Source organism: Camelina sativa, chromosome 10 (genome assembly GCF_000633955.1).
Source record: "Camelina sativa cultivar DH55 chromosome 10, Cs, whole genome shotgun sequence".
Taxonomy (NCBI): domain Eukaryota; kingdom Viridiplantae; phylum Streptophyta; class Magnoliopsida; order Brassicales; family Brassicaceae; genus Camelina; species Camelina sativa.
Window position 1 is genome coordinate 11,934,664 of NC_025694.1, and position 13,739 is coordinate 11,948,402.

The 13,739-nt window shown below is 36.6% G+C and overlaps 4 protein-coding genes and 1 non-coding gene across 5 annotated transcripts in view; 1 reads left to right on the top strand and 4 right to left on the bottom strand.

Moving 5' to 3' along the window:
* Window positions 1–1,758, bottom strand: part of LOC104718570 (casein kinase II subunit beta-2-like) — a gene marked incomplete in the record, with an annotated part of 2,397 nt that extends 639 nt beyond the window's left edge. The window contains 5 exon segments of the mRNA XM_010436333.2: window positions 1–137; window positions 316–481; window positions 570–679; window positions 807–1,031; window positions 1,338–1,758. Of these exon segments, the coding sequence (XP_010434635.1) occupies window positions 7–137; window positions 316–481; window positions 570–679; window positions 807–1,031; window positions 1,338–1,530 (825 nt within the window).
* LOC104718572 (decapping nuclease DXO homolog, chloroplastic-like) lies at window positions 1,986–5,475 on the bottom strand. Its single transcript, XM_010436334.2, has 13 exons — window positions 4,962–5,475; window positions 4,360–4,604; window positions 4,164–4,229; window positions 3,932–4,010; window positions 3,756–3,835; window positions 3,633–3,656; window positions 3,428–3,552; window positions 3,030–3,246; window positions 2,860–2,913; window positions 2,730–2,776; window positions 2,534–2,618; window positions 2,376–2,439; window positions 1,986–2,285 (listed from the first exon to the last, which is right to left on the bottom strand). The coding sequence occupies exons 1-13, from the start codon at window positions 5,374–5,376 to the stop codon at window positions 2,143–2,145; spliced, it is 1,644 nt and encodes a 547-aa protein (XP_010434636.1). The 5' UTR covers window positions 5,377–5,475; the 3' UTR covers window positions 1,986–2,142.
* LOC104718573 (pentatricopeptide repeat-containing protein At4g17616) lies at window positions 5,546–7,930 on the bottom strand. Its single transcript, XM_010436335.2, has one exon. The coding sequence runs from the start codon at window positions 7,707–7,709 to the stop codon at window positions 5,682–5,684; it is 2,028 nt and encodes a 675-aa protein (XP_010434637.1). The 5' UTR covers window positions 7,710–7,930; the 3' UTR covers window positions 5,546–5,681.
* LOC104718574 (calcineurin B-like protein 1) lies at window positions 8,029–10,857 on the bottom strand. The gene is made up of 9 exons (XM_010436336.1): window positions 10,683–10,857; window positions 10,061–10,257; window positions 9,743–9,825; window positions 9,366–9,425; window positions 9,127–9,235; window positions 8,975–9,027; window positions 8,775–8,855; window positions 8,552–8,664; window positions 8,029–8,458 (listed from the first exon to the last, which is right to left on the bottom strand). The coding sequence occupies exons 2-9, from the start codon at window positions 10,137–10,139 to the stop codon at window positions 8,395–8,397; spliced, it is 642 nt and encodes a 213-aa protein (XP_010434638.1). The 5' UTR covers window positions 10,140–10,257; window positions 10,683–10,857; the 3' UTR covers window positions 8,029–8,394.
* TRNAW-CCA lies at window positions 13,661–13,732 on the top strand. The gene has a single exon. It is a non-coding gene; the product is annotated as a tRNA-Trp (tRNA).

A 13,739-nucleotide genomic window follows, 5' to 3' on the forward strand; every position in this document is an offset into this window, starting at 1 on the left:
TTTCCTTCACGGCTTGTGTAACTTGAACCCAAACACTCTTGGAGTGTAGCTTTGTGATGCCTTTTGTGGCTTCAGATGTCCGTACGTCATCAAGAACAGATGTGGAAACGTTGTCCCAAAGTATGCTCCATCTATGTCTGTTTTTTTTCCCCGTGTTAAAGAACAAACAAACCACACATAGCAGCAACGCAACATAATATATAGGAATATCAAATGCTAATCAAAGCAAAACTAAGTGTGCATAGCCGTATAGAACTGCTTTATGCATATGCAAATATATATAAGTGAAGACTGAGAATTAAAAAAAAAGGATACTTCCTTGGTACTTTGATCGTGGGTAATACACGTCTTCACATTTGGGGCAATATATCTTTACGGTGCTCGCTCGAGGAATATCGGATTGACCAACTGGTAAACAAGGTTGCCCACAACAATAAACTCTTGGGCATCTTCCAAAGTCATAGTTTTTGTATTTGTCTAACTGCAAAACCATGGTAAAGAAAACAATAATTGGTGTATGTTCTATATAGGATTTGTTAAGTATGCAACTTGAGTAAAAACTTCCTTACCATAGAAGCCAGCCCTTTGCTTGTCAATATGTAACGAGCATGAATCATCCCATAAAGCATCTCTGCTGCTGACTCGATCAATTCATTCTGTTCCTCTGTAAACATCTCACCTGTTAACCCGTCAATCCAAATCAAAACATTGAACGACACAAAAACCGAAAGCCAAACAAGTTTTCCGCTATACTAATATCCCTTACGCAATCACATACTAATTTTCACGGGGATAATAAGACTTACCATGGGAAGACTCTACATCCAAAATCAAATCAAGGGCATAGTCGAAGTAAGGAACTTGATGGCTGAGTCCACACAAGTTAAAGTCATCCTGGATGTAATCATCATCAACTTCACAGAAGAACTCGTTCCCTCGTAGGTTGCAGAACCAGGATATCCATGAGGTGTCTTCTCCCTCAGAACCACTAACCTCTGATTCTTCGCTGTCTGTGTCTGATATAACCACAGCTGCAGTAACCACAAGAAATCATTTCATCAGCATCTTTATCTCAAACATATAAAAACACATAGAAACAAAAGCTGGATTGTGTCTAAGATTAAAGTTTCTAGCTTTTGATGCGTTTGTAACTGCTATACGGCAAAAAAAAAATGAATAACATCATTGCTAGAGAAAGTTAAAAAGGTTCGTAAACTTTTTCAACAATTAGGTCAAGATGAGAGGTTCAAAATAAGAAATTTCTAATCAATTTTTTAAGAAAGTTGAATCCCAAAATCGAATCGAATAATTGAAAGGGGGCAAAAATCGAATCTTACCATGAGCAGAACGTGAATCTCTCTCATGCAATTGCTGCTTCCCAATCAAGAGGGAGGAGGCTGTTACCTTGCCTTTTCCATTGACGGGCTGAGGCATCGAATGCGAGGGTCGGTTATCGTGATTCTCGTTTATACGTTTTCGATCGACCACCACCTCAGACTTCGATCCAACCATACCCCTCTCTCTATACATGATCTAAATCTCTTCAAAAAATTTCGGAATCTCCCGTCACCGGAGATCCACGCCGGTGAAACCAAAACAAGGAAAAAAAAGGTGTACCTGGAGAGAGAGAGATGATGATGATGAGCTCTAGGGTTTTGAAATGGAGCTTCTCGTCTCGCGTATATTTTATCTGACAACTAGTCTCTTGTTGGTACATAGACAGTTTTTTTTTTTTTGTTCTTGCTCGGAGATTTTTTTTTTTTTTTGAAGATAAGAAAAGAATAAAAGAACAGGGAAGGGCAAAACGGGAACGGAATGAAACAAATTAGCTTCTCCGGTGATTCGTCAACCAACAAAATAGAGAGAGAGAGGGACACGTGACGCTCACGTGGTTCGACTATATAAGGTTTGGACTGAGTTAAACTGGCCCGGCCCAGGTTGTTTGATTCGCTTTTGGTTTCACGCAGATAATAACAGCGTCAAAGTAAAAAAGTAAAAATATTGGAAGCGCAATTTTTTTCAATGTTTTGGTTTTTTTGGTTAATGAAATGTTACAAAAGAAGATCCAAAATCATAACCTTTCATTTAAAACTTTGACTTTGGACCCTAAGTACTAAAAGACTCCATTGAAGAAGCACAAAGTTACTGAGGTGGTTCGCGACCTTCTGGTGATGCAGGATGTTGTAGAAGGTGAACATGGTTAGTGATGGCGTCAGGGCAAGACTGAGCTTGAAGAAGCTCTAGCCTCATGAAAGGATGCTGGAACTGAAGCATGTAATCTTCATCTGCAAAAAAACACATTGTTAGAAAATATAAATTTTTAAAAAGACCATCTCCCATGTCCTATGCAGAGACGCAACAAAAAATAAACTTACTCTCTTTAACAGTGCCGTATAGCCAGCAAAGAACTTCATCAGCAAAAGCCAAGCACACTCCTCCCTATTTCCCAAAACTCATTGTGTTCAATCTTACCGAAACTTTTAATTATACACAATTACCATTCATGTCTGTAATGAGAACTGATAACACTTACCTGCCAAAAGTTTTTCAATCTGGCTCTGTGCGCAATATCCTTTGTTCTTAGTCTCTCTGTGCGTACTAGTCTTCCTCCATCATCCCTACAACCAATTTAAAAACGGAAATGGAAACGTTTACTTGAATTTTATTGCTTGATTACGAAAGGTTTAAACCTTTTGAGTTTATCCTTAGAATGGTTGGCAAATTCATACCTATACCCAACGAGAATGTATGGAACTCCTGCTACGAATGATTGTATCTGCAGCATATTAAACCATTTAACACTGGACAAGAATGGAGAAACAAAGATTTTACATGCAACCCGTGATACATCATACTTACCCAGAATTTAAGCAGTTTCTCTCTTTCATATCTGTCTACGGTACGATCATCCAACTGCAGAGCAAATAGTAGGGACACATTACTGACTAATGTGTACATGTGTGAAATGAAAAAGAGAAGCTGGAATATCAAACGAGCTTTTAGGAAAACTATAGCAGGAAGAGGCATACCTCACGAGATGTTTTCAACTCTATGTAAATCCTTCTTCCCTCGTCAGTTTCATCACAGCAGTCCATTTCAGCACCCATCAGAACCCGGTGAGCTCCAAGTTTAGTCTTCACAACAGAACAAAATTCAACATTTGCATCCACATGATGGACTTCTTCTCCATAAGCTCTTCCAGGATCTTCAGTCGCAAGGCTTTCGAAACAATAACCCCAATAACATCTGATGGAAATATAACAACAAGTTGTAATAGCAATCAATATATATATATAAACTCTTATGACCCAGTGTTTAAAAAACATTGCTACCTTTTTTCTGTTCTACACAAACATTCTTTCGCCCAATTTATAATAAAACTAGTGGAATCACTTTCTTTCTCCTATACATTTAAAATGAACACTACCTGCGGCGATCTAAGTCACTCTGCGGTCTTTCAGGCAGTTTATGCACATCTAGATATATGGTACCATTTCTCTTATGCACGCCCATTTCCCACGGTTCATGCCGATTGTAAGCAGCCCCCAATATCTTAAAGAATAAATCAAAGTGCACCGAGTGATTCATTTGGAATCATAAAGGTCAAATAATTGTTGGACGATCTCACTTACCTTGTTTAGATTATTACGAAATGTCTGTCCAAAAAAACCAAAAATAAAAGACACCGTTAAGATAACCTCTTCAAAGTAATGAATTGACAGTGAAATGAACTGATTTACACCAGCACTTCATACCACAAAATGAATGTTCTCCAGCGAAATGTTCTTTGCTCTAATACTGCCAAGAAGGTCACCAAAGCCCTCAGAGCCCAGGTCTGCCTCAAAAGAAAAATTAATCAGCTGAATATACCACACTTCTTCATTTTACACATGCTAATAGTTCACATACGATACACTGGGGCCACTCCTACCTTTTTTCTCGATAAAAGTATCATAACCTTGATTTAAATCCGCTCCAATCTCTTCAGCAACATGACGTTTGAAAAGCCTCTGGGAGTCAACAAAGTGGATACATATAAGCTCTGGGATATTTGGTATATTTACATGTCTGCATATATATGTCTAAATAAATATCTATATATATACCTACTCAAAGAAAGAAAAGAGACAATCTAAAGGAACAATAATACCAAAAGCGCTCACCAATCCTCGCTCATCATAGAATACTTCTCCACCTTCTACTCGACTGTAGCTAGTAAGCTCACATGGCTGTTAATTACAAGCATTTTGAAACGTGTTACCATATCCATAAATATAGACATAGATTAAACAGGGCGCAACGTCAAACTCTGCTTAAAATAAGTTGGAAGTTAAAACAGTGTTCAACGATAACTATTACCTCCTGAAAGTTGGTTTGTTTTCTAGCCAAGGTTTCTTTGCTCTTGGAAAGCTTAAGCTCAGAAACAAAACGTTCATCACGCTGATAATTCTGGTATCTCCCGCCAAAACCACCACGATTACCACGTCCAGGGTAAGGTCCAGGCCGAGGAAGAAGCCCAGGTCCTCCTCTCCCATTTGGCCAACGACCACGCCCCATCGCTCCTCTCCCACCATGGTTATCATTGCTCCATCCCGCAGGCAAAACTATCATATTTCATATCAGCAAAAACTTAGTAGCCATAGAAAACCCAAAAGCCAAAAAAACAATTCAGTCTCGAAAGTCAGAACTATTTACACGAGACAATAGTGAGACAAAAAAAGGTTCCAACATGATAGTGATCATGAAACACCACATCAATCACAATCAAGAGAGAACAAAAGCTTCAGGAAAACGATCTTATATATGCAGAGCAAGAACACAGTTACATAGAGAGTTTTCCAAAATGCAGCATCATGCTAATTTTTAGTAGGATCTTGTTTCCAACATATGAGTTCTTAAAGACTTCTTATGTACATATTTGTTTCGTAGAAGTATGAAATCACAAACAAAGACGAACTCACCAGGGATTGAGTAAGTGCTAATTGCAGGTGTCTTAGTATACTCTTCATTATCAGACCCAAAAAGATCCTTCTCATCTTCCTCTTCTTCCTCTTCTTCATAAGGGTAAATCCCACCACTTTCTCCATTATCATTGCTCCTATAACTCTCTACTCTATCATCTCCATGCTCCTCTTTCCCGCCGCTACTTCCACTTCCGCTATCGCTTGCGCTACCAGAATCCGCACCACCACCATCCCCATCCCCATCTCCATCTCCTCCAGCCGCAGAAGACGAAGATGAAGAAGATGAGGATGAAGACGAAGACGAAGAAGCATTACCGGAAGATGACGATTTCGAACGCGAAGATGGTGAGTCGTTGTCGGAATCTTCGCCGAACAAATCATCCATAGGGTTCTTCTTCGGCGGTGAATCCATCACCAAATTTTAGGTATTTAACTATTTATTTCCTCCTTCCGTTGCAGAGAGCTTCCGCTTCCGATCGAATTATACGGAAATAGGAATAACTACCAAACCCCAAAATGGCTCGGATCCGATAGTTTAATGTCCGACCCGAGCGAGTTTACGAGTTCACCCAGCGGCTTTCGATATAAATCAGGCCCATTTAGCTTTTTATATATGTAAGGCCCAAGATTTATAAGAATTAAACCTTTTGATTTCACATTTAAACCAAAATTGGTTGAAGTTATACACTACAGGGGATAAGAATTAAAATCATACAATCATACTATGCCAACTAGTTTCCTGAAGGTTTTGACATGCTCAAATCTCTGGGCTTGAGCTTCTGTTACAGCGTCTACTGCTTTCAAGGCTCTGTATAGATTCTTATGAAGCTTAAGATACTCATTCTTATACATGGTTAGATCGTTATACATATCGTTCTCCTTCATATAACTGATAACCTCCATTACTCTCTCGAAATACCCTCCTCTGAGAAAGTTCACCACAAGCTTCTCTAACAGATCTTGTGTTACCGTTAAGCTTCTGCTCGCAATGTTCCTTTTAATATCTCCCCAGACGATCGTGATCTCCCTGTACATGCCTAGAGATGAGTACATGTCGATCAAGATCCAAAAACTTTGGACAGTTGGTGGGATTTTCATCTTGGGGATTTTCCTGTAGGTTATTAAGGCATCTCCTTGCATTTTGGCTTTGCAGAAATAGTAGAGGGACGAGTTTAGCTCGTAGAGCATACTTGGAACTTTCACTTGTTTTCCTGCATTGATTTCCTGAACCAAGAGGTCCGTGAGCTCTGTGGTCTTACTGTCTTCCTCTTCTGCTTCTGGTAAACCCACAATCTCATTTGATGGATCTGTAATTAGACCGGCTTTGGTCATTTGTTTCAGAAGAACTTCTGCATTTCTCAACATCTTGCTCTTGTAATAACCGGACAGGACTTTTTTATAAGTGGCCAATTCCATGGGATGACCAGCAGAAACCATGTCGTCAAGAATATCATGAGCAGCTTCTAACCAACCAATAGTAACACAAGCATCAACCACATCAGCACATAAACCGGATCCACCCAGCGAAAACAAAAGCTTTGATAACTCAGGGAGATCATCATGTCTCTTGTACCCATAAACTAACTTGGCAAGAGTCTTGTTTGTGACAACAAGCTTGGAATTGGCATAATTGACAAATGTTGCTTCAGTGTCAACTCCTAGTGATGAATCTCTCTGCAAAACCTTGGGTGAAATTTGGATCTTTAACCCGGATCTGATATGGTGAGACCCAACAGACAAAACCCGAGGCTTTTCAGAATCAAATCCAAGATCATGAACTGAAACCAAGTCTTTACTCTTGCATATATCTAAGACAAGCCGACCCGCAGAACCGATATCATCAAATTTGAACTCAAGGCTTAACAAATTATCAAAAAAATGCTGATAGTGACAAAGAACCTGAGGCGGTAACTGAACAATATGCTCCTTGAACTTCCTCAACTCATCCCGCATACCATTCATTTCATACACGCAAGACATGATCACAATCGAGTACGCATCCGCAACGACATCAACTTTAGCCATCAGCTCAATAAGTTCTTGACCTTTGAGAGATAAACCAAATCTCACACAAGAACCAAGTACAAGATTAAACAAGACCGTATCAGGCTTCACAACATTCCCGGGACTGCTATTTCGTTTCGACACATTTAATCCCACAAAACGATCACAAACCTGAACCAAATAATTCGAAGCTAAGCAAGTCCCCACCTCAGTTTTCACCATATGCATCACAACAAGCCTCAACACATCTAAGGTTAGCACATAACCCTTCTCAAGCATTATTCTAAGAATACTACAAGCAGATTCAACCATCTGAGCTCTCGCTAGAGACAACGACAACTTAGTTAAAACATCTCCACTTAACATACCTGGATTTTGCTTCAAAGCCAAACGAGTCAGATCACTAGCCTTACAAAGCCAACCAGAATCAGACGAGTAAGACAACACAGTAACAAACCTATTCATAATTACACTATCGGGAAACCCATAAAGCCGTTTGAAATCTTTAAACACGTCCCAAGCTTCATCTACACGGTGATCCTTAAGAGCTGTTTCGAGCTTCTTCTTGAGTATCACTTGAGAAGAAACTTCCCAGCTTAATCTACCAGGTTCAACACCACTAGTGCAGAACAGAACCGAATTTGAGGTGCGGCTACACAAGACCCTTGAAATTAGGGTTTCTACGTTGCTTACATCGAGTCGACGCAACGATTCTAGAACTAAGTTCCGTTTCCTAAACATCAGTCTACAAAATTTAGTAACACAACCACAAGAAGGGATGGAGAGAAGCTGAATCCAAATTGAAATGTAACAGTGAAGACAACATAATAACTACACACGAATTCTCTAGTTCGAGAATGAATCAAGAAAGAGCCCTAAAATCTAAATTGCTGTAAACTCGAAGTCGAGGGAGACGAAGAAGAGGCAGCAAGACGAGAGTGGCAAGACCGTAAATTTTGTACTTTTAGCTTTGCGGTAAAGGGCCAAACAAAAAGTTTATATTCACAATTTTTATACTTTGAAGATTCGATTTGAACAATCAGTCCCCCAAAAGTACCAATGTAACACAAATCTCTTTAATCTTTTACTTTACAAAAATCAATAGAGTAAGAAACAACAAATGTATAAATGTGTTATGTACAGACTCATCAACATTTTCCTAACTGTATGAAGTAAAAAGGAATGGTAACTAACGCTCATTTTCTTTTCTTTAAAAGCTAAAAACCAAGGATTTCAAAACTGTATCTGAGAAGAATAAAAAAGGAACCCAGAATAATAAAATTCCAGGTACAAGTAACAAATTCAAGAAAATATGCTCTATTACTACTACTGTCTACAAACACATGTTGATGACACAGACCCATCAGCTCAAGAATTTGTGCTTCCAACAATTGTAACGCTTCGGTTTAAACCAAGATTGTTCCTTTCAAGTGGCAATCTCATCGACTTCTGAATTGAAGACAAAACTCGGAAACGTTGTCGTTATATCCCTGCACAGTGTTTTTTATGTATACACGTTAAGAATTTGACATTTCTCATTTGTTATTTTTTCAATTATTTGTTTGTCTTTTTGGTTTCCATACCTGAGATATGGAAGTGTCATGATCTTAAGCAATGATGGGTTTTTAATTACGAAATCACTCCACTCCAGTTTATCAATCTTTCCATCTTGGTTCACGTCTGCATCTTCAAATGTCTGTTCATGAATGAGAGAAGAAATAAAGAAAGACATTTAGAATATTATAACCTCTGAAGTCTGAATGTTTAAATTCTAGAAAAACACCAAAATCAATGACAACAACAAACCTTATCGAGTATAATCTCTATGGTTTCATCAGCCAATTTCATTTCGGATTCGCAGAGAAGGGCGATCAACATTTGCTTGACCTGCAAAAGAACATCACATTCAATAACCTGACTTCATGCAAAGTTATTAAGTAAAACATTGCATAGTCAAGAACATGGCAAAGATCTTTCATGACTAGTATTCAGCATGTTATTATTACCTCTTGGCGTTCAATGTAACCCGTGCAGTCCATGTCGTAAAGCCTAAACGTAACTGAGAAGACATCATAGACCAGAATCAGTATAAACTATTCACAAAAGGCTTCTAGAAACAATAGATATGATGAAACTCTCTCTCATGTCAACAACTTACAATCTATTTTGTCCTCTAGAGAAGCATTGGGGTGGAAAACATTGAGTGATCTTACAAAGTCCCCAAAATCGATGACTCCTTTCCGTTTAACATCAAACATATCAAATATCTGCAAGGAAGCCATAATTGTTTAGTTTAGTTGACATGATCTCATTATCTATTAACCAAGAAGGTCTTGGTTCAAATCACTCTTCAAGAAGACCAAAGTTTGTAAAAGTATAAGGAACTCAGATTTTTACCCTATTAGCAAATATGTTCTCCCTCTTCCTGCTCTTGAACAAGGCAAGTTGAAACTCCTCCTGCATACACATGAAGCTATAATTTAAAAACCAAGAGAGATAAAGTGGGCCATGAAAGCTTCAAATTTTCAAAATCAAAGCAATCAATAAATTACTTAATTCAAGTCAAACATTAAGGGCTACGATACATTGAATTGATGCAATATGGAACAGACAGATCAGCATGGAAGAATAATAGTAATAATAGCTGAAATAAAGTCAACAAAGTTGAAAAATACTGTAGATGAATAGCGTAAAGAACAAAAAGATACTACGATGGGGTCATGAAGGATCCAGATTTTGGGTCAAAAGAAACAAACTTTAACAAATCTTTGTACCTTGTTTATCAAATCATCATCAACAACGGAACTGCTTATGCTCTTGAACAGCTCAAACAATGCTTCAACCTCACTCACACTAACTGGAAAATAGAAAAAGACACTGCTAGATCAAAAACAAAGAAGTACCAGAAAACAAACAACGAAACGAATCCACTTTATTCAGATAGGTAAAGACCTCAGAACAGAAAGCTAATAAACTTCAAACCCATATGTAAGTGAAAAGAGAAAACGGATGGATAATAATGATATAGTCTATTATCATGATGTGTATGCAGGAGGAGGTTTAAACTAATTGAACATGAGTGTAATGCTTACAAGCTGTCTCAGAGGCAAGCTTAACAGGGTCTTCGTGTCCTCGGAATTCTCTTGCTGCCTTGGAATGGAAGCAGCCCATTTACAGATGAAATAAGGCTATGGAAAACCGCAGATTAATACGAAGAAGACGGATTGAATCCAACAGCTAATTCAGCTTTTTCTTCTGAGATGCTATATAGCTTGATTTGCTACTGTTACTGCATATCATCACAAGCATCTTATTAGAATCTACACATATTCCATTGAAACAGAACACGAAAGATTCTGATATTAAAAAAAACAGAGAGAGAGAGAGACGAACAATGCCTTGTGATACGTAAAATTGAGACCAGTAACAAAAAGAATTGAAAAAAAAAAAAATCAACAAATTGCTTAAATTTTCTGGGTAAAGAAAACATACAAGAATAAAAGTGTAAACCCTAGAAAAGTTGTATCAATATGAAAGAAAATAAAAACTTCTTAGGATCCATAACACAGAAATACATATAATTGAAAGAAAATAAAAATCGAAACAAGAAGATCAATGTAGGAACATCGAGAATTCCGAATCCAGAAATCAAATTAAACCACAAAATTCGTATCAAACAAAAAAAAAACCAAAAAAAAAATAAGAAACACTCACCACCCAAGAGAACGGCTCGCCGGCGAGATCCAGAGAGAGAGGAACAAGAAACAGCAAAAGAAAGAGAGAGATTTGTGTGTATGATGGGATTGGTGAACGGTGAAGGCAAGATGGATGATCGGACGGTTGAGATCAATTACACTAGATGCTTTGCTTGCTTTTTGTTTCCTTTTTTATTTTCCTTTGGTTAAAAGAAATTGGAGAATTTAGTAGTAGCTTATATGAAGGGATTATCGCACGTGTGAGTCTCGTCAACGCGTGCCAGACGAGTCAGTTTTGGAAGTTAATAAAAAATCGTTATTTACTATCAGATCTCTTTTGTCGTCATGTACTGTTTCAGTTAAGACCGAACCGAAGTTACCTGATTCTCCCATACATTTGATTGCTGTTACGTATGATATCTCTTCTGTCTTTCTTTTTTTTTTTTTTTCTTTTCTTTTCTGTTACTATATATGTTCTGGAAATTATTACTGGTTTGAATGGAAAAAATAGATTAGAAATTTTTGGTTTTGTTGGATAATAAATTCAAAAGTTCCGTTTTGTTTTCAAATTACCTTCACATCTGAGGAATAATCAAAGATGCGTCCATTTTAATAGTCAAAATGGCACCTCACTGGGAATATTCTGAATATTCGGATTTGGGGACCGTGGCTCATAACCTTTTTTTCTTTTTTATATTCTTTAATCTTTACTTATTTTATTAATTTTTAGGGGATGTATTAAACTTCACATTTTAATTTTAAGTAGTTTATGTAAATTTTACAAATATTATGATTTTAGATGAGATTTAAAAAAATTTTACAATAAATTATATTAAGTTCCCTAAAATCATCATTTAAAATTTTGTGAAAACTCAAATTACTTGGAATATTTGAGAGAATTTGCTTAAATCTCAATGGTCCATAATTTGACTGTGAACGCAAATGGAAAGCGCCCATCGTGAATTCGGGAAACGTTTTTCTTCGACTGATCGTAATGTGCTGTGTTTTCTCGGGACGTGCATGTTGGTGGTTAACCATCTTCTTTCATTTTGGTTATCTTTTTAAAAAAAAAACAAAAAAAAACACATAGCTCCAAGGCTACAACTACCAGGCGACATATATCATTGGTGTCAATACACTAGTTGATGTCAAAGAAAAGAAACCAATAACTAGTAAATGTCAAAATTTTAGTAAATGTGCTAAAATAGATATTTTATTTTTCTTATATTGAAACAAAGGGAACAAGAGCATAAACGTTACAACTAAAATATATGCGTATAACGGTTGTATTGTATTTGATTCTATACTTTGTAAACTCTTTGTGATATGAAAATATTTGATTTGCAGCTTTTTAAAAAATCGGTATATGCAAATTCAGAATAATTTAGCCCCAATTGATTTCATTCGAATGAAATAAACACTTTAACAAATAATTTTCCTTGTTGAGGTGGTTTAATTTTCTACACTAAAAGCGGTTACAAAATTTGGTTTATTTCAAATTTAGTTGTATAATTAATTTAATAGTTTAACGAAAATCGTTTTTTCTTATATCATTTTGATTTTTTTTTAAAACAACTAAACAAAAGAAGAAATGTTTTAATCCATGATATAAATATGATACAGTATAAACATATATATAATTACATGGCACCATTTTATAGTCACGACATTCATGTTAAGCATCAAAAAACCTAAATGGCTCTAACTGCCATTATCTGTCGAATACCCGAATGCTTAGAAGTTATAACATTTTTTAATTAACTAAACTAGATGTTGAAGCCAACTAGCCAAGTCTCGATAATATTTCGAATCAAGTTAATTATAAAGTATTGTGTGTTTATGATTTAAATATGTCATGGACCAGTCGGTGTGGAATCAGTATATTTGGTCTGCAATGTGGCAGGCAAAGGTTGACATATTTAGGACCTTAATTACGACCAAACCACGTGATTATCGTTCAAGCAATAATATTAAATAGTTTTCTTGATTATGATTAGTAAGTTTGATTCTCCGACCGTTACTCAATCTAACCCGACTTTTTCAAGGGCGCTTAAAATTTAATAAATAAAAAATTGGTTATCTTGTAAATTGTAAGTTGTACAGTATGTAACTTAAGTAAAGAGTAGTAATAGCTTTATTCCTTTCCGCCCTGGGCATTCGGATTCCCGAACCCGAACGGGTTCGGATTTTCGGGTTGTTCGAGTATACCCGAACTCAAACAAATCATTTTTTTTGTTTTTTTTTTAATTTTATTTTTTATAAATTTTAGAACACATGTATATATATAAATATTTAACGTTTCGCATTAGGACAAAGAAATTAATATGGCAAAATGGTTTAATATGCACCCTTAAATGTCTAAGGTATTAGATTCGATTCTCCTAAATGCATTTTTACATTTAATTCGGATTAGTTCGGGTCTTATTTCGGGTTCGGATAATATGCCCGAGGCTACCTTTCCACATGATAGTTAAAAAACCCTAATTCAAACATATGTTCACGTCATTAATCGTCTAGTGCATTTATGAATTATCGATGTTTTCAATGATAAACAAGTTATAATATCATTTTATTATATTCAGCTGACTATAAGAAACATAGAGGAAAAGCGAAAATCAGGAAGCTACTAGATTTATGTAGAAAAAGGCGAAAACATAAAACTATTAGAAAGTGCTCAATACGTAAAACGTTTTGATTTTCTAAAATAAAGCGGTTTACCTAAACGTTTCAATACATCAACAACAACATAGTTTAGCTTAGTTTTTGTGGTGGGCATGGTTTGTTCTTTTAGATTTCACCAAACCGGCAAATTACTTTGTTTTTTAGCATTTTTAAAACCCAATCAATTACTTTGATGCGGGTTTGACCTTGATTCTTTGTCATGGTCAGTTGGTGACCGCACCGGGCGTGTTGATAACGCGTTCTCAATTAGTATTAATTATTTTATTTACACATAAAAAACTATATATAAAATACAAACGCAACATTATCACATCCGGATCCGTGGCGCAATGGTAGCGCGTCTGACTCCAGATCAGAAGGTTGCGTGTTCGATTCACGTCGGGTTCAATCCCCC

Coding starts and splice junctions, on each gene's coding strand:
- LOC104718573 (XM_010436335.2), bottom strand. CDS start 7,709: ATGTTTAGGAAACGGAACTTAGTTCTAGAATCGTTGCGTCGACTCGAT.
- LOC104718572 (XM_010436334.2), bottom strand. CDS start 5,376: ATGGATTCACCGCCGAAGAAGAACCCTATGGATGATTTGTTCGGCGAA. Junction 3,553..3,632: donor TTCGTAATAATCTAAACAAG/GTAAGTGAGATC, acceptor TTATTCTTTAAG/ATATTGGGGGCTGCTTACAA. Junction 2,286..2,375: donor ATACGGCACTGTTAAAGAGA/GTAAGTTTATTT, acceptor GTTTTTTTGCAG/ATGAAGATTACATGCTTCAG.
- LOC104718574 (XM_010436336.1), bottom strand. CDS start 10,139: ATGGGCTGCTTCCATTCCAAGGCAGCAAGAGAATTCCGAGGACACGAA. Junction 9,028..9,126: donor TCTAGAGGACAAAATAGATT/GTAAGTTGTTGA, acceptor ATGTCTTCTCAG/TTACGTTTAGGCTTTACGAC. Junction 8,665..8,774: donor TAGAGATTATACTCGATAAG/GTTTGTTGTTGT, acceptor ATTCATGAACAG/ACATTTGAAGATGCAGACGT.